Source organism: Vipera ursinii (assembly GCF_947247035.1).
Source record: "Vipera ursinii genome assembly, chromosome: 3".
Taxonomy (NCBI): domain Eukaryota; kingdom Metazoa; phylum Chordata; class Lepidosauria; order Squamata; family Viperidae; genus Vipera; species Vipera ursinii.
The window spans coordinates 187,597,906-187,624,384 of record NC_139516.1 but is presented as its reverse complement, the minus strand read 5'-3'; the positions used below and the strand labels follow the sequence as shown (position 1 = coordinate 187,624,384).

The 26,479-nt window shown below is 35.7% G+C and overlaps 1 protein-coding gene across 1 annotated transcript in view; it reads right to left on the bottom strand.

Moving 5' to 3' along the window:
- Positions 1–26,479, bottom strand: part of TMEM67 (transmembrane protein 67) — a gene marked incomplete at its 5' end in the record, with an annotated part of 35,723 nt that continues 9,244 nt past the window's right edge. The window contains 18 exons of the mRNA XM_083357756.1: positions 1–1,438; positions 2,297–2,439; positions 3,976–4,078; positions 4,603–4,707; positions 8,083–8,199; positions 9,906–10,022; positions 10,696–10,776; positions 11,687–11,827; positions 16,254–16,393; positions 16,803–16,902; positions 18,425–18,511; positions 18,864–18,962; positions 20,792–20,890; positions 20,987–21,043; positions 22,055–22,160; positions 23,241–23,364; positions 24,125–24,284; positions 26,236–26,301. Of these exons, the coding sequence (XP_083213882.1) occupies positions 1,358–1,438; positions 2,297–2,439; positions 3,976–4,078; positions 4,603–4,707; positions 8,083–8,199; positions 9,906–10,022; positions 10,696–10,776; positions 11,687–11,827; positions 16,254–16,393; positions 16,803–16,902; positions 18,425–18,511; positions 18,864–18,962; positions 20,792–20,890; positions 20,987–21,043; positions 22,055–22,160; positions 23,241–23,364; positions 24,125–24,284; positions 26,236–26,301 (1,926 nt within the window). The 3' untranslated portion in view covers positions 1–1,357. The remainder of the gene's footprint in view (positions 1,439–2,296; positions 2,440–3,975; positions 4,079–4,602; positions 4,708–8,082; positions 8,200–9,905; positions 10,023–10,695; positions 10,777–11,686; positions 11,828–16,253; positions 16,394–16,802; positions 16,903–18,424; positions 18,512–18,863; positions 18,963–20,791; positions 20,891–20,986; positions 21,044–22,054; positions 22,161–23,240; positions 23,365–24,124; positions 24,285–26,235; positions 26,302–26,479) is intronic.

The following is a 26,479-nucleotide window of genomic DNA, read 5'->3' as shown; positions in this document are numbered from 1 at the left end:
TTACTTTATTGTAAGGTTATATTAACAGAATCTTGCAAATTTGAAAGTTCATCTCTTCCTCAGTCTTCTTTATACCTCAAGAAACTAAGAATGTTCCCTTCCGAGACATCTGCTATACCCACATTCCTGCGGTAGGTTAAGGTACTAAATAGGCTTTATCTGATTGTTCCCTTATCTATGTCTCTGTCCCAAGTTCATCCCCAAATTTCATTACTCTTGAGCCAATCAGTTTCTCTCAGCCCTAGGAAAAAGACAGTGACATCCTTTCTAAGAAAACTGCAGGCAGTTTCAAAGAGTCAAAAAACTGACTTGAAAGCACACATACACTCATGAGGAAATACTTGTTTCTTTCAGAACTTTTAATGAGTTCAACAGGGAGGAAAATTTCTCTCATAAACTGGCTGAAAATATACTTAGTTATATATGACAGCCATCAACATGTGATTTCTTCACTGCACAAGGCTAGTTACATGCTGATTGGTTTGTCAGGAACACTGTGTGGGATTGGCTACCCTCAACTCAGGCAGAAGAGGCTTGTTTGCTTCCATAACTGCTTTGTTTAATTTGATCAGCATATTTTTTTTGCATCTGTCAGCATTTGTTACTTTAGTGGAAGGCTAAACCCAGCATGCCTTTATTCAGGACATCAGCAAAACTACCAGCTAAAGTAACCAAGTTCCAGAATTCTTTGTTGACATATGAAACAAAGCAGAAATGACAACATACTTGTTTTATTATAACCAAGTTTTTTCTGTTTAAATATACTAAATGTTGGGAAAAAAGTAATTCTGTTATCCCTTGCACTCTTAGACTCGTATCTTCCAGTATTTTCTGCCATAACTCCAATTTCTTTATTTCCCCCCATTGTTTATTTAATTTATATACCATTTAACAATAGTAAAATTATACAAGTTTATAGAAATTTATAAAATTACAGAAACATTAAAAATGGTATTTACATACTTTACATATTCTAAATCAAATGGTTCATGAGACTATAAAATTATAAACCCATAAAGGTTACTTACACCATATGCAAATATGTTCAACATAGCCACAACAGAAATATTGCAGTAGCAAATTTGAGTTTGTATAAAATTACAAAATTAATGCATAAATTTTATTTTGTAATATTGACAATAGGATTTTGTGGTATTTTATCAATGCTCTAGGTAGGGCATGGTATTCATTATGAATTACTACAAGTACCGAAGTATTTAATTCATACAAAATAGATTTGCCAGTATGCCACATAACAAAAGTAGGATACATTAATATTTAAATAATACTGAAAACAGGTTCTTCTTTTTTTCAGAGCAACACTAGTGTCCATTAAAGTACTGTTTTTCCCCCCCATTTATATCAGGAATCTTTCATCCACTAACGTCTTGGATGCTAAATTCTTCTGCCCAACTGTATTACGAATGAACCTGAAAATCTAAGAACACAAAGCAGATTTAGATGATATGTTACAAACTGAACCAAATATTCTTTGTGTAGCAACAAATGTCCATAGACTGTTCTGCTAACTTACATACTGTTTATTCTCATATAGATTATTGTCTTAGATTGTGACAAATTGATATTACAGTCCGTGAGAAAAAGGGGGACATCCAAATCTATCTAATGTTGTGTATTCATATTAATTTGGAATTCTAAGAAATATATCAAAGCAAAGCTTTAAGATCAGTCACTTTATAGGATATATCAATTTAAAGTGACCAGTCTTAAATCTGCTATTTCAGGCTTTCAGAGAGTAGCAAGTTATAATTTCTTGGAAATTCTAGAGGTACTAACAGCCAAAGAAATGAAACCGCATGACTTTGCTGTCTCAACAGTCAGATTTGATTAATAAATGGGAATTTACCAGAGGATTCTGAACTGAATTCAGAGCACTTCCTGAAAATGCCACACCAGATTAACTTTGCTTAATACTAAACATAGTTTATAAAATAACAATAAGTTATATATTGCCAGGTATAATTGCATAATGTTTCTTTGGAGGGATAAAAGAACCCAGGAAAAAGTCTAAATGTAAATCTTTAAAACACTACTTTCATAGGAAATCACCAAACCAATGTTTTCTTTTGCTCTCTGTTCCAATGGTGTTTTGCCATTTCCTTTTAAATTGTGAAAGATGGATTATTTAAAATGTTTATATAAAGTATATAGCAATTTATGGGATATTAATAATTTTAATAATGTACATTTTCCCACAGGATAACTACAAGTGGTAAATAAATGACAGAATGGAACCCTAAAGCATTATCTATGTTATTCTAATTGTGAGATTTACCTCTTGTTGTAAATATGTAAGAACAGCTGCTAAAACGAAATTCTGAGTAGCCATATCCACAATGGCAAAAAACAGTATATCAAAGATGAGAAGGGAAGTTTCATTGCCATAATAAAGAATATTGCTGAAAGAATGACCTTCATCTGCAAAAATGAAAAATAAAATGTAAAAAATTTAAAAAAATAGCTTGCCTTTAAAAAAACAAACTTTATTTTATAAAATCATAACTACTACTAGAATGTTTTTTTCAAACTAGGTTCCATCGCTCATAATCCATAGCCAATTGACTGTACTGGAGAATTGATAAAAGAAATACAGAGAACACGCAGTGCCAAAGGAAACATGAACTATCTGTATAGATTTGGAAAAAATAATAATGCACTACTCAAGTTATATTTGGCTGCAAGCAATGTAATGCGTTTAATGTATATGCAATTCTGCCAGAGCATAATAGTGTTTCAAAGCCCTTCTCAAAAGCAAAATACGATTAAAAATACAACTAGAAGCACTTGATTTCTAAAGATTTCTAAAGTTATTGTCCAGAACCTGGATGGAAGACCATCCAGAAATATCAGAGTTGCAAGATAATATTGGGAGGTTGAAAACAAGCTGGAAAAAGTCAATGCCAAACCATTTTTAGATTGTTGCCACAAAAATTGCATATTGCTAGGAATCAAGCCTGACCTGGGCGTCCTTTTTGTAATTGCATTGAGCAATATGCTATTTGTGACCAAATTCCTAAAAATTGAAGACTATTCAGAATGAAAAAGTAATAACACTTCTAATCTTCTGCCAGTATGAGCAGAGAGGGAAGCTGCTCGGTTTCTCTATAAAGGAAATTCCATTCTCAGAATTAGTGCTGAAATTAAGCAGAGTGATAGAATAGATGAAGGACTCACCACTTAATCTCATCTCTGCCTTTTCTTTTGGTAAAGAAAGTGTTTTTAGCAGAATTTTAAAAAGATCATCATCATTTATCTACATGCTGTTTATAGAGATAGAGGATCACTACCCTAATAGGCTGTAACACATTTGCAAGTTAAAATCTTTGGGACTTAATTAGATGGTTGTATTATGGCTAATTTATAACTTAGTTAGAAACTAAGATAGTTTTAGCTGCAGCAATTCAGCTAGGGATGTTTGTCTGGTAAATATATCACAAATCTCAAAGCTCAGAAATGGACTAATTTTGTCTGAATAAATACTGCAGGAAAGAACTGTTCCTCTCATTGCTAAAAGTGTTTTATGTCTTGAGATCAGGTTAAGAGAGAAAAAATGGGGGTGAAATGTGTGCTCATTTTTAAGGAACAACTATTCAAAATTGTAAATTCTGTAAATTTTAAACAAAAGATGTAGCAGAGACAACACTGCTGAAGGCACATCTGTTTTGAGGAGTGACAAGACAAGGGCAACTGAGGCAGAAGAGCTTGACTTATACTAATATACAAAGATGGCCGTTCCCTTACAACCTGATGTATTTAAATGCTGACAGATTTAATCTTCACAAATATATGTGCATAGAAAGTAGCAAGTATAAGCTATATGTTATGTAGTTAAGCTGATAATTTTTCGGAAACACTAAATGCTGTGCAAGACCAAAAAAAATTGCATATTGAAATAAATTGCTAGGATTCCCGTGCCTTCATAAATTAAGCATCTGAAATCTACATTGGCAATACCATTGTAAAAGATGCTCTTTTCTATTGGTTCCATAAATTCCATTCCAAGAATTCTTTCCAATAATAATTTGTCCTTTATGATGTAATCCATTTCCTTATGAACCTATTAAAAAGGGAAAACATAACAACTCAGAAGAAAGCAAAAGAAACTCTTCATTATGAAATTCCTTTCAAAAGAACAGTAACACAAAAATAAATTATGTGTTCATTGTAAGATAATGTTTGCAAACTAATTAAAATAGGATAAAAAGTATAAAATAATTCTGTGGATGATGATGATGATGATGATAATATAGATGAAGAACAACAACAACAACAACAGAAAGATCAAGCCAAAGTCTGTTACATAAAAAAACTAAAATATAATAATGCCCCATCTGCTAACAGAATATTGTCAGAGCAGATAACACTGTGTTCTGGGTATCATAGGTAAAAATACTGTTCACAAATTATATTAAAAGGCATCTTAAGAGGTAATACAACAATAATAAATGAACAATAATGACCCATATTTGGGACAAAAATATATTGCACCTAATAAACAGACATATATGAAACACAAGCTAAAGCAAGCTAACTCACAACTGCATGAAAACCAATATTTTATATGTTAATTATAATACATACATGATCTATAAATGAGCTTAGAAATCTATTCATAGTATGGTATGCTTTTGTGCTTTGCTCAAATGTAGTTGCAGAAGAATTCAGAAGCCTAACGGGACCATGTTTCTGAAAGGAAAACAAGAGAATAAAAATTAATCTGAAGCAGGGGTCCCTAAGTCCCAGGCTGTGGCCGATTACCGTGCATGTGCAGCTCCACTTGCACGAATGGCAGGTACTCATGCTTGCACACAGCTCCACTTGCATGAGCAGTGGACGCTTGCGTGTGAAGCTCCATTTGCACGAGTGGCATGTGCATGCCACTTCTGTAAATGGAGTTGCACACGTGAGCGTGTGAACCTGCACTCACATAGTCATTCCCTCTCCCCACCCCGCCAGGCCACCAAACTGGAAAGGTTGAGGACCGCTGATCTGAAGCATGCATATTTCTGGGTCCATTCTGATAAAACAAGCATAATAAATAAATAAATAAATAAATAAATAAATCTCCATACTAAATATTCAAGGCTTGCAATTAAATATTTGTGAGTATTCCATTAAGGCAATATCATTTACAATTGTACTAAATTCTAACATGCTTATAGTATTTCAAACTCATTGCATAAAAATATGCAAAGGTTCTCCTAAGCAGCACAAAATTCACAGAACTAATCAGTTGAAAATACAGGTAGTCTATTATTAAAATACATAAGCCAGTTTAGTGTAGTGGTTAAGACACAGGCCAGAAACCAGTTCCAGTCTTGCCTTAGGCACAAAATAAGCTGGAGAACCTTTGGCCAGTCACTTTCTCTGAGCCCAGGAAGAAGGCAATGATTGCAATATTATTTACTGCTTGATTGTTTGTCTGGTGTTAGTCCCTAATTATCTGGGTGTTGACTGCTGATCAGGAGATGTTCTGGTCTTTTCACTTCCTTTCTAGTTCTTTACTGTCTCTTTTGAATGGTGTGTAAATGTTGTTTACCTCTATGTGACTGTGATAGCTGATTTGTCTGACTGCCAAGGTTTCAGGAATTTCCCAGCATTTTAGGATTTAGTTTGGTCTAGGACACTCACAGTTTCCTAGTTGAAACTATGGTTAAGTCTTTCCATGTGTTATGAAATTAAGGAATTTTCCTTTTGTCTCCTGATTGTTAGTGGGTGTTCATGCATGCGCTCTGCTAGTCTTCTGTTGATTTGTCCTACATAATAGCTGTTAAAGTCTTCATACTGTATGCTATAGATGACTCCTGGTTTTTTTCCCCTTAGGCTACTGGGTCTTAAGATATTTTGGAGGATTTTAGTGGGTTTGTGTTCTATGGTGATGCTGTGGGTTGTATTATAGACTATAAAAAAGCTAAAAATGAAACAAAAAGATTAGAACAGTTCCTTACCAGCAGTCAACACCCAGTTAAGTAGGAATTGACAGCAGACAATCAAGCAGTAAACATCTAGGAACTACTCAGGAGAAAACAACACCATCACCAACAATGACAGAGCAAGCTACAAACAGAGCAAATAATCACTCCCTTTTAGCATTGAAGATGTTATCTAGTTGGGTAATAAAATGTCTGCAACAAACAAGCACAGAGAGCACCAAGAACCTTACACTTCAACCTTGAGCTACATTTATTCTCTCCCAAGAGTATATTCTGCAGTAATACTACTATCCACAAGGACCTCATCAACCATTTTAACATACAGGGAGTGCAGAATTATTAGGCAAATGAGTATTTTGACCACATCATCCTCTTTATGCATGTTGTCTTACTCCAAGCTGTATAGGCTCGAAAGCCTACTACCAATTAAGCATATTAGGTGATGTGCATCTCTGTAATGAGAAGGGGTGTGGTCTAATGACATCAACACCCTGTATCAGGTGTGCATAATTATTAGGCAACTTCCTTTCCTTTGGCAAAATGGGTCAAAAGAAGGACTTGACAGGCTCAGAAAAGTCAAAAATAGTGAGATATCTTGCAGAGGGATGCAGCACTCTTAAAATTGCAAAGCTTCTGAAGCGTGATCATCGAACAATCAAGCGTTTCATTCAAAATAGTCAACAGGGTCGCAAGAAGCGTGTGGAGAAACCAAGGCGCAAAATAACTGCCCATGAACTGAGAAAAGTCAAGCGTGCAGCTGCCAAGATGCCACTTGCCACCAGTTTGGCCATATTTCAGAGCTGCAACATCACTGGAGTGCCCAAAAGCACAAGGTGTGCAATACTCAGAGACATGGCCAAGGTAAGAAAGGCTGAAAGACGACCACCACTGAACAAGACACACAAGCTGAAACGTCAAGACTGGGCCAAGAAATATCTCAAGACTGATTTTTCTAAGGTTTTATGGACTGATGAAATGAGAGTGAGTCTTGATGGGCCAGATGGATGGGCCCGTGGCTGGATTGGTAAAGGGCAGAGAGCTCCAGTCCGACTCAGACGCCAGTAAGGTGGAGGTGGAGTACTGGTTTGGGCTGGTATCATCAAAGATGAGCTTGTGGGGCCTTTTCGGGTTGAGGATGGAGTCAAGCTCAACTCCCAGTCCTACTGCCAGTTTCTGGAAGACACCTTCTTCAAGCAGTGGTACAGGAAGAAGTCTGCATCCTTCAAGAAAAACATGATTTTCATGCAGGACAATGCTCCATCACACGCGTCCAAGTACTCCACAGCGTGGCTGGCAAGAAAGGGTATAAAAGAAGGAAATCTAATGACATGGCCTCCTTGTTCACCTGATCTGAACCCCATTGAGAACCTGTGGTCCATCATCAAATGTGAGATTTACAAGGAGGGAAAACAGTACACCTCTCTGAACAGTGTCTGGGAGGCTGTGGTTGCTGCTGCACGCAATGTTGATGGTGAACAGATCAAAACACTGACAGAATCCATGGATGGCAGGCTTTTGAGTGTCCTTGCAAAGAAAGGTGGCTATATTGGTCACTGATTTGTTTTTGTTATGTTTTTGAATGTCAGAAATGTATATTTGTGAATGTTGAGATGTTATATTGGTTTCACTGGTAAAAATAAATAATTGAAATGGGTATATATTTGTTTTTTGTTAAGTTGCCTAATAATTATGCACAGTAATAGTCACCTGCACACACAGATATCCCCCTAAAATAGCTATAACTAAAAACAAACTAAAAACTACTTCCAAAAATATTCAGCTTTGATATTAATGAGTTTTTTGGGTTCATTGAGAACATGGTTGTTGTTCAATAATAAAATTAATCCTCAAAAATACAACTTGCCTAATAATTCTGCACTCCCTGTACAAATATAAATGGTAAACTCCACTCAAAACTGTAGGAATATGAATTGAAAGTGATGATCCACCTATACAACACGCAGATAGAGAATGAATAATAAATTATTGGTTATTCAAGGATAACAAAAATGAGAGAAATAATTGTATCAAACACCATACTCTAGCAAGAATTGGCTCACATATTTCCTGTAAAAATTGTATTTCAAATATTTGATAGCAAACAGTCTAACAACAAAAAGTTATATACCCTTGTCAATGATTCATGAATCTTATCATATTGCTGCCTCATTTTGCTTGAAATGGAAATCTGAAATGTCTGACCATCTGTATTTGGTAACAAGCCTCTTTGGCTACACAGATTTTCCTGAGGAAATGACAAAGAATTGATGAAATAACATGTACAAAGATTGAAATTTAACATTTTATTATATAGGTTAGTGTTTCTCTACCGTGGCAACTTTTAAGATGTATGAACTGCAACTCCCAGAATTTTGTAGACAGCAAATTCTGAAAGTTGTAATACACACATTTTAAAGATGTCAAGGTTTAGCAACACTGATATAGGGTGATCGGATACAAGCTGCAAAAAAAATCTGGACGTACTCTGGATGGGAATAAATAATTTTCTCTTTCTCTTTGGTTGATCTGGATTTTTCTAGCTCAGGTTTGGGAGCCCCATATTATTTCTGTCACAACAGAGTATGTACACAATATGTGATTCCAGAACTGTGGAGAATCTAAAATTCTGATATAAAATATTGTTCATAAGTTATATAATGGTAAGAACAGCCACCGCCAAAAAGTGATAAAAGATAATAAAGGTAAAGGTAAAGGTTCCCCCGCACATGCGTGCTAGTCGTTTCCGACTCTAGGGGCCGGTGCTCATCTCCGTTTCATAGCCGAAGAGCCAGCGTTTGTCCGAGGACGTCTCCGTGGTCATGTGGCCGGCATGACTGGACGCCAAAGGCGCACGGAACGCTGTTACCTTCCCACCGGAGTGGTCCCTATTTTTCTACTGGCATTTTTACGTGCTTTAGAACTGCTAGGTGGGCAGAAGCTGGGACGAGTAACAGGCGCTCACTCTGTTACACGGCACTCGGGATTCGACCCGCCAAACTGCCGACCTTCTGATCGACAAGCTCAGCGTCCTAACCCACTGATTCAGTTGAATATAGTTTCTCTTCAGGGAGAGCTATAGGAATCAAAGTCAAAAAAGTAATGATGGCAGCCACAACTGCACCTGTCTCTTACGAAGCAGATTAAAAGTGGGTGGGGCTTTGATTGTACATTTCTGGTTGTCATCTTGACTTTCTGAACACTGTCCTGCAGATGCCCTGTCTCTATGACCAAAATTCATTAGGATGCTATCCCAAAGGTGCTTTTTCACAAGGCAACTGGACTTTCTTGTTTTTCTTTGAAGACATTTCACTTCTTATCCAAGAAGCTTCTTCAATGGCATTGTGCTTCTGTAGTTGTTGCAAGAAATCAGTGACCTTTTTCTTTAACTGCTGTTGTGATCTCTCTTCTTGGATGAAAAGTGAAATTTCTTCAAAGAAAAACAAAAGTCCAGTTGCCTCGTGAAAAATCACCTTTGGGGTAACTATGGCCTGAATGACTGAGAATCTCCATAATCATTAGGATACTCTTACAAGCTTTGGTAATTTAATTATTCCTTTTTTATTGGATGGCTTAAAATTAAAATATGAACAATTACAAAAAAGGGTCAAAATAAATAAGGCAACCATAGGAATAATGCAAACATTGTAACATGATTAAAAAAATTAAAAACTACTTTGAAAGAGACAATGGATTGTGTATTAACACCTCCCAGTTAAGTACTGTTCATTGTAGTATTAAGTTCATATGAAATATTTTATTTGTTTCTTTCTGGTGAATTTCATAAGCTGTGGCAGAACTGGAATATTTTGAAAAATCAAATGAAGGGAAGGTAGAAGAGAGTAAACTGTTAATTGGGTATCAATGAATGAATTGAACTTAAGATCGTAGCAGAAGCAAAAATGATAGAATGAAACCATTTTAGATTTCCAGTCTTCTGGTTTATTCACTTACTGCTTCCCTTTTTAGGTTCATATTCATCTCTTCCATATTTGTATCTGAATGCCCGTGCACAGATCGCCCATGAATGTAATACCCAAAACATCTGTCTGACAATAGGAAAACTGAAATCTGCAATATGAGAAAAATAAAACGGAGCATTTTAGTATACATTCAGATAACAAGTAGAATTCCACCCACTACTGCATTTTGTAAATTTATTATGTAATTACTCCTATGCTACAGAGCATAAGCAACTGTATATTTGGAAAGCAGGATATGTCTTAATTTTGAAGCACCTTTGAAATTGTATGTGTGATCATGAGATGCTTCCTTGCATGAGGCTATGAGTAGGAACAATTTCTTTATTGAACTGAAATACAGCTCAAACCTAGCAACAACTACACTGGGTGGAACAACTTTCGTTAAATATTTAAATGGCACTACACTGGGCATTAAAATAAGAAGAAAAGTGAAAATCTGCCCTTTGTTCTCTTTGGCTCACATCTAAATTGAGACACTTGAAAAAACAGAATTCTGAATTTATCTCAGAATATCATCAGAAGCTTTCCTATGGTTAGAACTTTTTTACAGGTTTACATTAGTAAAATTATAAAGAAACCCATATGGGTTTTAGTAAAAAAATCAGGAAGTTGTTCAAAAAAAGTAGTTTGGGATATCAATTATTAGTAGACTAACTATAGATATATTGACAGAGCACATCTTTTCAAATATAATTTTGAAATGTTTAAATATGAACAGACTTTTTGAAGAAAGGCACTATTTGAAAGTATAAAATACTTACATTGCTCATGCAGCATAAATCAACAAACTGTCTGATCTTATCTTCGATAAATCTTTCATGAATGACAGAAAAATATATCACCTGTGAAAAATTAGATTTACTAATAAGTTAATTTTTTTTTCTATTTTAGCCAATAAGATACATTGATTAAGACGTCAGACCAGGCTAGGGCAATACACACTTGTTTCACCTCCAGAAGGAAAGGCAAAATATAAATCTAACAACAATTAAATAGGTACTACCATGCAACTGGTTTGCAGAACTGAAGAGATTTCCAACTTTGCCAATTCCACAATAACAACCGACCTCTCTCATAATGACTTTCTCTCTCTTTCCACAACTAAGGAGGATTTGCACCTATGTACCAGAATCTGCTTTTCTTAATATTTTGTGATCATCCCCAAGTATGCATAAATTAAGAGCCACCTCTTGGAAAACTCATTAATAATTATTATATGTAACTTATTTGATTTTATTGGAAATAAAACATATTTACTGGTATTGAAATTAATTCCATAAAATGGAAATACAGTAGGAAAAAATATGTATTAAGCTGAAGTCTATGCAACTCAGTCTGACTGTCATATTTAGTCTAGAGGAAGGAACATCACTGATAAGAAGGCCCTTTGTCCTTCAGTGATGTTCCTTCCTGTAGACTAAATATTAAGAAAAGCAGATTCTGTTACATAGGTGCAAATCCTCCTTAGTTGTGGAAAGAGAAAGAAAGTCACTATTCTCTAAATATGAGAAAGGTTAATATAATTATAACAATTTGGTATATTATTGTTTGAGAGATATTTCCTATTTTGTATCAGAAAGTAATAAATGTCCATAAAGCCACTCCTGAAGAAAAACTCGAGAAACTAGGTTTTATCAATTTATTGTAGGTATCTAGATTATGCTGATGACTCATACACAATAAAATCATTTAATGAATATGAATCATCTTATGGGAAGGTAGTCACAGTAAAATGATTTTATAAAGTTTTACCTGAATTACAGCGATCAATAGCCAAAGTACAGTGGATATACCATATCTCAAAATGCGGCTCCAGGGTGCTATGTAACTTTCAGGGTTTCTAGTCAGACCAGAAGATGAATCCATTAAGGCTAAATTTGAAAATCCTACAACCTGTAAAGGTAACAAACAGATTACAGTTATACCCCAGTATTCAACTGCTTCAAAACTCATCAAATTGGGTACTCCACGTGTTTTGAAGCAAAAATCTTGTCTGGGTACTTGATCTCTCGGTACTGGATACGCAAGGTAAAACTTGCTGGCATCAGTTGCCTTGTGACTCACTACTCCTTCTGGCCAAAATGAAGGGTCTTGTCGTAAGTCACATGATTTGCTCAATACCTGTTTTTAATATTTGTTATGCCCCTTGGAATGAACCCCAGATGGGTACCGAGGTACCACTGTATGGATAAATTTTAAAAATATCTATTTACATTAGCAAAGATTTTCTAACGAATGAAAGTGAATATACATGTCCCGGAATAATGCTGCAGGATCCAATCTGGGTCAATCACTGGGACCAGAGTTTTAGTCTTCTGAAGTTTCAAACTTATGCTGGAGCGCATCTTCAGGGAACTTCTCTCTAGCAGTGTGTGCGCTGTTCTATGTGTGGTATTTATACAGTGCCTGTTGTATGTAGCTTTTTAGATGCTGATTAGGGTGTGTTGATGGCAGGCTTTTAGGTTTTCGGCTGTCGTTTGCTTGTGCTGCCCAGCCCTTGCCTTCTAAGTACTTGATATGCTGGTGCTAAATCAGCACTCCTGTTGATGGGCGAGCGGCTTGTTTCCCAGGCTTCAGTCACTTCCCAACAACCTTAGTAGCTGCAAAGTTGAATGTGTGTCCTTGTTCAATGCAGTGTGAGGCTACGAATGAGTTTGGATCTCCTCATCTGACTGCTCGCTTGTGTTCTTGTAATCTGGTGTTTAGCTTCCTCCCTGTCTGTCCTACATAGTCAGAATCCATGCAAGGGATTCGGTAGATTACATGGGAAGTATCTCCCACCTCTAAACAATCTTTACAATGCATAATTTGTCCTTGTATGGTAGCCTCTGGGCGGTGTGTGACGCTCACTTGTTCATCTTGTGATGAATGATTGTGGGTACACCGTGTTGACAGTGTCTGACAAGATGTCTGCGCAACACAGTGGGAAGAGAAAGGAAACAAGATACAAGACCAACCACATGGCACACCCTGCCATACATCAAAAACATTTCGGAAGCTGTAGAACACAGCCTCTGTGATCTACAACTGGGCATCACACACCACCCAGAGACTACCATACGAGGACAATTATGCATTGTAAAGATCGCTTGGAAGTGGGAGATAATTCCCATGTAATCGACTGAATCCCTTGCATGGATTGTGACTATGTAGGACAGACAGGAAGGAAGCTAAACACCAGATTACAAGAACACAAACAAGCAGTTAGATGAGGAGACCCAAACTCATTCGTAGCCTCACACTGCATTGAACAAGGACACACATTCAGCTTTGCAGCTACTAAGCTTGTTGGACGAGCAGGCACAAAAACAGCCAGGGAAATGACTGAAGCCTAGGAAAAAGGCCCCTCATCCATCAACAGGAGTGCTGATTTAGCACCAGCATATCAAGTACTTACAAGGTGAGGGCTGGGGAGCACAAGCAAATGACAGCCAATAACATAAAAGCCTGCCATCAACACACCCTAATCAGCACCTAAAAAGCCACATACAACAGGAGCCCTATAAAAACCACACATAGAACAGCACACTCTCTGCTAGAGAGAAGTTTCCTGAGGATGGGCTCCAGCACAAGTCCGAAAACTTAGAAGACAAAATCCCTGGTCCTGGTGACTGACCCAGATTGGATCCTGCAAGATTTTCTAAGTTGCCTAGATAATCACTTTCAGTTTTTGAATATACTTCAGCGTGCACTAAACAGCAAGTAATAGTTTGTCAATATCATTTTTTCTATTTAAATAATACTAGCCCTTGAGGTGAGTGTGGAGAACTTATTTCTCCAGCTGTTACTAAATTATTATCCCCAGTCAGAATGGCCTACAGGAAGAGATGCTGGAGCTAATTCATCACAGCTCTGGTTACGGGAAGGCTTGCAATAATAATGTAAATGGTACTTGATTAAAGTAGTACAATCAGAAAGTAATACTTATCAGTTGAAAAACATATTCTGGAGCTTTGTAAACATTTGTTACAATTTCTATCCAAAGACAGCTAAATATATGCTGATACCTAGCAAAAATTAAAACCAACATCAAATAATATTAACTTGGAATTTTGTAATTCATATGAATAACCCTGCATTCTGCAGTTCTCTGCTTCACTTTCGGCTTTATATATTTGATTTGGCAGCCAAAATGTAAACTTGCAAAAGGAAATGGCAGCTTGGATATAAATTGAAACTCTAGTCCTAGAGCGTATGATGATGTACTGACCTTTCTGTTATCGCATTTATATGCATAAAACAAATTTGTTCTTATCTATGTCTCATATAAGACGTATGCATCAGCTAACTTTTATTCTGCTAGAAAATATATTTTCTTTTCATTGTATCTTGAACAGATTCAAGACCAGGAACACAGAGATAATGAATGAAAATAATATAAACTTAAAAGCATATCCTTCTGCCAGACACTGGATTACCTGATTTGACCTCCCGTGCCTGATTTATTCAATATTTGACTTTGGCCAAACCATGAATAAAATTACATTAAAAAGGGCCCAGGATATCCTCCCAGTCTTTCAAATATCCTCTCAGCCTTTGAATAGCTGTTGATTTTAGTAAGATAATGAAAGTAACAGAATGGAACTTGCATGTCTGACAAATAAGCTTATCTATTCTTTTGCTATATTGTCAAGATTTTTTATTTATGCTCAGAGAAAAAACCATTAACCTGTCTGTCTTAGGAACTGAAGTAAGTAATAAATCAATCATATTTCAATCCAAACAAGTATCTGCTCCTTTTCAGTGGGATGGTTCTTGGCTGTAGCCTGACTTCTTTTATTATATTTTATTGTAGTACATGACTATAAAAATATAGAAGAAGTTGATACAGCTTTGGTTTGCTGAATGTTATTGCATAAGACCTGTTTCAATAATAAAGGCAATTGTCAGGAAGCTATCATCCATGTTGGATAGAGTTAGACAGCAACTGAAAATAAAAGTTCAATCTTAGCAAAAACATCAAAGAAGTTTTTCCATTATTAAGACTCAGCCAAGAGGCACCCAAATTTGTATGTCAGCTCCTGAAAGCACACTCTGCTCCTGATGAATTCTTCCAATGATTCCTGGATTATGATTAATAGTAAAACTATAAATGTGGCATGGATTGGTATATACAAATAGACACTGCTAATAGACACTGTAAAAGAAAAAAAACTAAATCTTAAGTGCCTGAATAACTGGCAATTCCAGTGCTCACATTCCTCATGTTGGACTGATCATTCAACATTGCCCTTTGTTTAGAATAATTATTGTCAATATGCAATTAATCTATTGGCGATCAAACTTAAAAAAAAGGTGCTTATCAACAATCATTACACTAACAAGTAGGAAAGAAAATGAAAAAAAGATTCTCTTCTTTTGTATGATAGATATCTTAGGTGCCCTGGTGGCGCAATGGTTAAATATAGTATTGCAGACAAACTCTGACCACAGCCTGCAGTTTTATCCTGACAGGGCTCAATGTTGACTCAGCCTACTATCCTTTTGAGGCTGGTAAATGGGGACGCAGATTGTTAGAGGCAATATGTTGACATTATAAACCAACAAAGAGTACTGTAAAGCACTATGAAGCAGTATATAAGTCTAAGTGCTATTGCTATTTCTCAGATTATAAAGTGAGATGGTTGTTTTGATTTCTTTAAATTTTCCAGAAAGGTGTAAAAATGGCCCTCAAACATCCAAAAAAGAAAGAACATAAGCATAGGGATTCCTACTCTGCTAAGAAACTCGTCTGTATTTGTCTTGGTCTACTTCTCTACACCATCTTCCAGTGCACCAAGCAGACAAAAGCAGACAATTTGCACAAGAAGGACACATCCTTTCTTCTTCCTGAACCAGAAATCCTTTTTCTTTTTAGAAATAAAGTTATCTTTATCCTATTTTCCTGAACTGTTGTATCTGCAGATCTCTTGATTTCTTTGCTGTAGCAAGACAGCTTTCATCTTTGCTGTATGCCCTTCCAGTCTATGTACCCATTAATATGAACTTCTTAAAATCGTGTTTTCTGCTTACCATTTTTTGACTTCACCCTTGTCTTTCTCTCATAAAACTGAGAATTACATTCCCGATAGACTGTTAGTGACTATTTGATCGTTTTGTATGCAAATAGCTTCAGATATGCTTAATTATACTGCTTTGATTATTATGTATAATTTCATAGCTGGATGTCTGGATTGCATAAGTCAGTTTAAAGATGTTCAAAACTGGTGCTTTAGGAGGCCCAGTTTGTGACAACTATTGTATTATAAATGTGATTTTTTTTCATTACCCTATTTTCATGACCCAATTACATCTTTGAGCATTGAAAAAAAAATGTCACCTCTAAAAAGAAGAGAACAGCAAGCACTTGGAAGAGAGGATTTATTTTCCTAATGGTCTGAATTTCATTCCATTCATTTGCTATGAAGTATGTTCTCCATATGCTGACTGGTGCAGAAACACTTCTTATGCCATTTTCTCCTATAAAGAAGAAACATACGTTAAAATTTTTATTTTGGCCTCAATGACACAAACACCACTAGTTATTAGATAGTATAATTAGATTATATAAAATTAATATAAAGCATATCATAGGTGTTTAACTAAATTAAATAACCTCATGTATTTTTGTTTCCCCCCTGGTCTATTTTATATAATCCAGGATATAAATGCATTTATTACTTATCCGAAAGCCGTATGAAAAGCATCACAACATGAAAAGAATATGTACAGTTACTTCATATATAATATCAGAATGAAGATATAGATGTGGTTACATATGTCTGTAAAAGTAAAACTCTTCTATATATAAGCATAGAATGTTTAGGATGTGATTTGCACCATTTCTGAAATTGGCAAGTTAATCAACCACTGAAAAAACATTTTATACCTTCTACTGCCTTAAGAACCTTTCCTTTTGGACGCTCCCAGTCGATGAAAAAGATATCTATTGAAACTTGGGAAACAAGTAGATGCAAAAAGTGCAGCGCCTAAAAATCATTAGATGAAATAAAAAAATACAACTTAAAATTATTGTCTTGGAAAAGAAGACAATTCTAGAAAAGCAACCATAATTTAGAATTACATGGAGAAAGACATTTGCATTGCCACCTATCAAATAATAATAAGAAAAGTCCTGTCTAATACCTCTGCCTCCTATTGCCATCAACAGGAGTTGTATGTTCTACATTTATTTATTTATTTATTGAATTTCTATACCGCCCTTCTCCTGAAGGACTCAGGGTGGTGTACAGGGCAATAAAAGCATTACATACAAAAGTTAAAAATAAGATTAAATTAATTAAGCCCTAACAATAAATAATTAAGAATACCCCAAACCCTTAAACCAGGCCGGCCTGTTCAAATAAATAGGTTTTCAGATCACGGCGGAAAGAGCGCAGGTCGGGAGCCATCCAGAGCTCAACCGGTAGTAGATTCCAAAGGGCTGGCGCGCCCACAGAGAATGCTCTCCCCCTGGGGGCCGCAAGCCGACACTCTCTGACTGACGGCACCCTGAGGAGGCCCTCTCTGTGGGAGCGCACAGGACGAAGGGAAGATGACGCCGGCAGCAGGTGCTCCCATAGGTAATCCAGACCCATGCCATTTAGGGCTTTATAGGTAATCACCAGCACCTTGAATCTCTCTCTTCATGATGGATGACTTGGAAATTCCCTATGCAATTCCAATCAGATCACACAATTATAGAATGTATGAATTAGAAGGGAGTTTGTAGGTCATCTTTTTTCCAAGCCCTCCAATAAATCATCCCTGATTGGCAAGTGATGCAGCTTCATTTGAAAGCTTCCAACAAGCAGAAGTACACTACCGTTCTGGACAGACTGTTTCATTTAGCAGCTTTTTTCAGTAGGAAATTCCCAGTAATAGCACAATTTATTGAGGTGTAAGTTTTACTGAATTTAATTTCTGTAATTCTAAAGAACACAATTTTTAAATCCTTGTTAAAAGGTATCTGTTTTTTTCCTACCTCAAATCCAGTGCTGAATTATATACAGAATCTTTATGCTTCACCAATGTACATACATGTACTGTACTTTCAAATACTTGTAAATTTAAAAAACCCAAGAGCTTTCAAATAGAAAAAAAGCATATGCTTCTGTTTTTAAGGATATGGGGAGAAAGACATGTTCCTTTTCAGTTACAACTGTGCTTAAATTCAGTCTTATTCCAAGGTTTTCAACATGTACGTATCAGGTCTGACTCAGTGCAGGCCTAAAAGTAATCTCATGTCCCCACTGAAAATTAGGAAATAAAAATGAGTGAGTTTCCAACTAGACTTTAAAAATACACTTAGCAAGAATTGTTTCATCAGCTATCAGATTCTTTCCTTGAATTTTAACTTAGTGAACACTAATAAGAAAGTAGTATTCCAAAAAAGAAGTTACCATTAAAGCTTTTCTCCCTTCAGACAATAATGAATGCAAACTGTTTCCAAACTGACACTGATAAATTGTGGCAGTTATATTTTTGGAAATCAAAAGGGCATATATTTACCTTCAGAGCAAAAGCACATCCAACGTAAGAAATGAACTTATCTTCTTGACTTGGCTGAGGTAGTAAAACAGAGACAAACTGCTGTGCCTGAAGAGCAACAAACTCTTATTATACCAAACAGGATATAACACAATTATGCTTGTTTAATCATACTAGCTTGGATATTACTTAAAGAATAGCAGCAGTTTTGCAAGAGTTAATGAACTTGAAAGCAAAATAGAATAGGTACTAACTAGATCTATTATTTTTTCAAGTGTACTTAGAGGGGAGGAACTAATAAAAACCATCAGAGCAAACAAAAAGATCATTTAACATGCAGAACTTGCCTGAATGGTCTGATCAGAAAAGGCAAAAGAGAAAGTAAAACATATTAAGTATTCAGGTGTCTTATAATTATACGGAACGATTCATTCATTTACAAAAAAGGGAAAAAACTTACTTTAAAAAATATAAGCCAATAAATCCCTGTTCCCACTGTGATGATGAAGAAAACATTGGCAAGGTCTCCAGCATAGAAAAGTAGAAACTTCGTAACTGTCTAAAATACAAAATTATGTTTTTGTAAGATGCAGTGGAGTGACTTTTTCCCCCAGCAGAAATGATCAGAAAAGTGACTTTTAAACAGCTGCATCTACCTGTCAAGAGACTCTTGACATGCAGAGGCTTCATGTGCAGGAAAGGTTCAAATTTTGCTGAAATGGATGAATTAAGAGAAAACACATTATCTTTTTATTGCTGACGGGAAGCCTCTTATGAACTATTTATATAATAATGAAAAAAAACCAAACTTGTAATTTATGGTTTTGATGATTAGATAGGAGATAGATCATAGAATGTAAAGTATTATGATGTAACTTTAGAGAGAGGTCAAATATATTGTAATTGCTATGCTCTGAAGAATATCAGAAGCCAGTTTGTGTTTTTTCTTTTCCTTTCTATTTGTTTTTACCTGTTTTTCCTTTTCTTGAACATTTTGCTTTCTGTTTTCTTTTTCCTTTTAGTGTCTATTAGTTTGTGTTAGCTTTTAGGTTCTTATTTAAAAGTTTTAATTAAAAATTATACTTGAAGAAATATGTAGGGGCTTCACAGAAGATTTTTTGAAAGAATCTGTAGGAGAGATAACAGTTCAGCACCCAAATGTGGAAGTTTATTTAGGAAATAGTTTTCCTTATTTCTTACTGTTCAAATAAGCCAACGTAAGTCATGAATATAACACTGTGCTGCTCTTACTGTATACCATGCACCCGTTTAGACTACTGCAACGCTCTCTACATGGGGCTGCCCTTGAGGACCACTCGGAGGCTTCAGCTGGTGCAGAATGCGGCCGCGCGAGTTGTGATGGGGGTTTCCCGATACTCCCATGTAACACCTCTACTCCGTGAGCTGCATTGGCTCCCGGTTGCCCTCCGGGTGAGATTCAAGGTGCTGGTGATGACCTATAAAGCCCTGAATGGCTTGGGTCCGGGATATCTGAGGGAACACCTGCTGCCGGCATCAAGCTCCCTTCATACAATGCGCTCCCACAGGGAGGGCCTTCTCAGGGTAACACCCAGGGGGAGGGCCTTCTCTGTGGGTGCGCCTGCCCTTTGGAACCAGCTGCCCGTAGAGCTCAGGACTGCCCCCGACCTCCGTTCATTCCGCCGGGACCTGAAGACCTGGCTCTTCGAGCTCTCTGGCCCAGGCTGAGAATTTTAATTTTAATTTTAACTGGGGTTTTTATTTGTTCAGGGATTGCTATAATTTTTTTAATTGTTTTTAACTTTTGTATTTTTCGTTTTAATCACCCTGTAAACCGCCCTGAGTCCTTCGGGAAAGGGCGGTATATAAATATAATAAAATAAATAAATAAAAATAAATTATGCCATTAACAGTGGGTTGAAAGAATGCAGTAGTAAGGCTATACTACCCCAAAGAATAAATATATTCTTTGCTAAAATGAGATTTAGAATGCCAGGTTATTTGAAAATAAGCCTCCTCATGCAGAACATAGAGGGCTCCTTCCATTCAGAGATGAGTAATTAAAATAACCTTTCTGCTATTCTTCATGAAATTTACTATTGCACATACATACTAGGATTGCAGTTTTTTAAAAAAATCTGTATTGACACTGGAGTTTCCAGTTTGATGCTGTTAACGCAGTGCTTACATTTCTTAAAGTTGTAATCCTGGCATAAGTGTGCATCATAAAAAATAATTAAACTGAATAGGATTTATTTTTACTAAGTGTGTTCATAACATCAGTTTGTTATAGTACCCAGGTGTTATGCTTTAACCAGGTCAAAGCTGTTGCAGGAAAGTGTCCTAACATATACAACTAAATAATAGTAGATAAACTAGTATTATCTAGTATTAGATAACTGTTCATACCTGTAAATCAATCATGGGGCTTCCTATACGCCTTTTCCAGCCAGCAGTCTTGAGAAGAGACCATAGAATTGCCAGGCCGCCGAGAACACCTAGTGCTATCTGCAGGAACAAGTAAGCAAATCATATGGCTTTGCCTATGGAAATGAGCAGACAAGTTCCAAAGAAATTAAAATTTGGTGAGAAGAGAATGCTTACATCAGTGTGAATGTGAGCCTCTGATTGATTCATTTCATAGTTGACTGAGAAGGAAACCTAAACAGTGAAATTGTTAGAATGACAAAAGTAAAATTTTACTAATTAAATGACCTGTACTTGATCACCACCATCCACACAACGTAAGTTTATAAGTTATAAAATATAATTACTTAAAATAAAATGTATGTCATTGGTTTCTCATCTATTTGCTAAGTTAGTCTTCAGATTTTGGCAAAAGAATGTCATAACACCACAGATAAAATGGACGGTGTCAGAAAAATAGTGCTACAATATAGAAATTTGAACAGTTACTGGTAAGGAATTTTCAAAACAGCATGGCTTTATATGTAAAACTGGTACTGAGAGATTGTTTAAAAAATAATACAGAATAGAATGTAGGAAGTGCTAACTCAGTTACTCTTGTCTACAAAAAAGTAATCTGGGAATGGAAAATTGAATCATAAAATATTATCACAGACTATTGAACATGCTTTTCTTATATGGCACTCAGTCATATTCGTGAGATGGACAGCTAGATATTAAGCACAACTATGGGAGAAATAGGAAACCAAGAAATTGATCAATGCTTAAATAAATCAGAATGGAGATTTTGTGAGGATGCACCAGTTTGTAATCATTCATTTTAATGGCCATTCAATAAGGGTCTAGGACAATTGAACGTGGCTGCCTGGCCATGCCTGCTTCACTGCGTACCTCCTAATGCAACTGACCCATCATGGGCATTTATCCTCGGCTGGCATGCCTGTGATAAATTAACTGTGGCGGAGGGGCCCATAATGAAGTGGGCGCAGCTATGTGCGTGTAGTTCATTGTCCCATTCCGATTCAATAAACTGGGTTAAACAGGTAAGAGCTTATTTCTTGCTACTAAGCTCTGACTTGCACTTTTTTTGTTAACTGTGAAAACTTTATAATGATCAAAATTCAGGGCTTTCCAGTTTATCAGTGGGATTATTCATTATTCAGCAGGATTATAACTTGGTTATGCTGTTTTGGTTGCTTGGCTAAGCTACTGTTAAATGTAGCTGAGAAGCAGAGAAGAGCTTACCATTATATTCTCAGCACTGGGATTCTGGATGAGAATATCACTATAGGCAACTGTTATCAGAGGTGGATAGATGGCTCCCCTTTGAGTGTTCTGCACAAGACGAATGCTGGAAAAAGGAATGCAGTGGAGCATTAGATAGAAAATCGCAATTGGCACCATTGGAAGTAAGGTAACAACTGTGCAATGTGTAATGTCTTTATAGACTGTGCACCCAGTTCTATGTTTTGTTTAAACTTGCTTTCTTATTCACTTAATGTAATGTGCCTAGCATCTCTTTTTTAAACAATCATTACTCTTTTTAACTCCCAGAACATTTATGGAACTATGATTAAATATGGTTATTTGTTATATTAAAAATATTATTATTACTGTTAATGGAAGATAGGCAAAGGCAGAGACAGGGAAGAAACGGTGGCAGGGGGTATAGATCACAGAAGAGGGCAGAAGAAAGGAATGTGGTACATTGGCCTTGTCCCACTTATTTGGTAAAACCGCTCTTGATTTTGTCTTGGATGAAATTCAGAAGAACTGAAATATTTTGGTTCTGGGTTAGCAATCTACCTGGCTAAACTTCCTGGCCATGGTGTGTTTGTTTGGGGTTAAAACAAACTTATTCTCTGTTTGTATTCATCCTTCTACAAAGTACAGATTACAAAATTAAGACAATATACTTGTCCCATGTCTCATCAACAGCACTTACTTTTATCAGTGACTGATGGCTTTACTGTAGCAAGTCAAATATGAAATTAGCTTTTGCTTTGCATTCCGAGTATGAATCATAGCATTTTTAAAGCTGCTTCCCATTTCGCTACTTATGGTAGCAAGTTCCCTCTTCAAGAGTAAAACATATAGCAATAACTTCCTGAAATTTTCCTTTAGACTCACATTGTATGCATAGGCAAAATACTTGTTTGAACTGAGGATATTATCGTCAGCATGGATGGACCGTTTTCAACCTACGATCGCACTTTATGTAGAAAAGAGCAGAATAAATCCCAATAAATTCAACAGAGCTCCCTTTTGAGCATACATGTGGGGGTTTTGATTGTTGCAGGGCATTGGGCCATCTTATTTTTGTGCAGTTATTTTTTTTCTCACAGCAAAATGTTGGATCAAAGAAAATTCAAATTAGAAGTTGGGAATTTACAACTGGGCAGCATCTTATCCAAATTTTATATAACCTTACCTTATTGCTATTTTACTAGCAATTCGGATTACTTTTGGCTGGCTTTCTAAGTCATTTTCTCGTCCACTTAAGGTATCCACCAAAAATATACGCCGTGTCAAAAACCAGTTATTCACATTACTGCCTTTGAAAAACATATAAAATTACAACTTTAGGAAAAAAAACTTTGAGAATTACTGTATGAGAAGGAAAAATAAGGAAACTTGCATTATCACTAATATAGAACAATGATAACAATGATAAAAATCACGTTGAATAACTAAGTTGTTCTATACTATTAAATACGCTTTAATAGATTTACTTTTAAAACTAACCGAAGTTACTTCAGGAACACATATATACTGCCTTTCCTTCTCTCCTAGCACAGCTGCCCTAAGACTAAATTTCTGATTCTGCTTTTAATTAACTATAGTTATTTGATGTTCAAAATAACTGTGGCTGGCCTTATAGTTTACTGAAAACAATTCAGTTTCAAACGATCATTTACAAACTTGGCTTACTCTGCTACGCGGCACTCGGGATTCGACCCGCCAAACTGCCAACCTTCTGATCGACAAGCTCAGCATCCTAACCCACCTTATTGTTAAATTAACAGTGCTTAAATATTAAGCTTCAGTTAACTGAAAACTGAATGAACACTTCTATTCTCCTATTGATAGGGCTGCCTGAAAAGAGAAGGAATAGGGAGGTCCAAATCTGATTCTTGTTCACTTAATACCAAATTATAGCTTTGTATTTTTTTTGAAATGAGGTCATTTATGTATGAATGAGGTTTAGAGTGCCAGTAGAGTTACTTTTGAAGAACAAGAAAGCGGAATCATATATTTATTACACCTACTTTTTACCTGTTGATTCACTGAGATACATCAACAGAATATTCTTACCTTGGTTCACAGATATTTCATTATACCTAAGATTCACATTTAACACCGGCACAGCCCAAAGGTATTGCTGTCCATCTTCTTCATCACGATATTCAAGGAATATATCGTAAAACACAGGTTCAGCATAATCCTTTAAAATCTTGGAAACTGAAATTATACACTGTATCAAAAGAGCAAATGAACGTGTAATGTGTTTTAGTAACACCCAAGAAAGCTCTAAAATAGAAAAAAATTAAGGAAAAAGGCCTTCCCCTTAAAACACATACCTTATTATTTTTAGCAGACAGAATGACAGAACAAAGAGAGTATACAAATGGCTTCAAAAGTCTGTATACAACTACAAAGTGTCAAGATAGAATCTTTTGGGTACACTGAGTTGGACATGAGAATAACAGCTTCCCTTTTGCTATTCCCCAATACCTGGCAATTTAGAAAGATACTGAGAACTTTATTCTCCATCAGTTGGACCTATTTTGATAAGATGGACTCAACTACTAAGAATCATCTTGCATTCCATAGCTTGACTCCCTGTGTAAACAAGTCCTTCTTTCTGCCTATTTTGAATCTTCCTCCAATGACCTTGCATTAAATGAAAAAGGGCCAAGCACTGTAACTTTTCCATATGGAAGAATTCAGGGTGTATAGTCAATTTGCTAACAAGAGACTCTTTTGTCATAAACAATAGATGGATGACAACAGCCTCACCACTATTCACAGTCATAATATTACATTTTATCAAACTATTTTTTTGTACTGAGAAGAATATTTGTAGCTCAGGGTTGAAATGAGAGGTCCTTGGTGCTCTCTAAGCTTGGTTACTTTCTTGTTGACATTTCACTATTATGCACTGATAATGTTACCTAGTTTGGATAATGAAACATCTGCAAGAAAACAACCAAGGTCAGAGAGCACTAAGAACTTGTTATTTTTTGTAATCAAGGAACTCTGATAATTTCTAAAACTTCAACAAGGGGTTCCTGTAAGCCCTTTCAATGCACTCCTGGGAAGGTTGCTCCATTGGGAAAGGTGGTCTTTTTCTGAACTTCTTCTGATGCTACAATAATGCTAGTGAAATACTGCAAATACAACGGTCCACACCAGTTCAGATATGATTTATTTAACAGCATTATGATACATTTTTGGCAGTTTTATGTTTAATGCCTCATCTAATGAGCTGTTGAACAGAATGATTAACATCACCAAGTTAAATTTATTAAATATTTAAAAATGTGATAAGTTTTTTAAAAACATTTCAGTAGGTTTATAATAGTGATGTTACTATTTCAGTATTTAATTAGTTAAGTAAAACCATGAAAAATAAATATAAATAAATAAAAATAAAACAACAAAAAGGAGAAAGGCATAATACAATTGCATAATAGCAAGGTAATGTTAACATGTCCATGTTGATTTTTTTTTAAAAAAAGAAAGCTGTTATTTGTGTTGGATACGTTTTACACTGAGATGAGGATTGAAGTGAAAATTCAGAAGATGAGATTTAATATGTTTTAAGATAAATATTTAAAAATAACTTAAAAATAGAAAAAATTGTATAAGGAAAAGCAATCAAGCAGCCATCCTCTTTTGTTCCCCACTCTTTTGTCTCTAACTGCTATTTAAGTATTTTTATACTATGCTTTAAACTTCCAAAATCATTACTCATTTCTGTTTAGATAATTTTAATTAAAAAAAATTAACAGGACAACCCTCAAATTTAACACTGAATGAATTGTTGATAGTGTTTTTGTATGCACTTTCAAGTAGTACTGATTTTTCATGCCCTGATGATTCTAAAAAGCCCTTTTATTTTATATATTTGGAGTTCAGCCATGCCTTAAAAACCAATAACACCACCAAATTCTGAACTGCAAAATATGCAGTATATTACCACTTCTTAGTTAAACTTACGTGATCTCAAAATACCGTATAAATACCAAACTATTTTCAACTGTGTTCATACTGTGACAACCCAGAATAATCTTATTTCTGTCACTCCATATGAGAGCAGGGAGCTTTACACTAGAAAAAGCACAATAATAGGATATTCACTTTCTTCTCTAGCATTAATTAATGTAGATACTTTGAATCTTAAAAAAAAAAACAATGCTCACCTTTTGTTGGTAAGTTGTTCCAAACCTATAAGCAGCATTGAGTCTTATTAATGTGTCTGGACAAAGCTGTTTTTTTAAAATAAAATAGTTAGCATTCTTCATAACAATATTCTCCGATTTTTAAATAAATGTTACACTCATTCCTTTTTTTTAAAAAAAGATAGAGGGTTTATGTTTCCATGAATGCAAAATGCAGTCTTGTCACTTTGGATTTTTAATTGACGTAAAGCGCTACAGGTAGTCT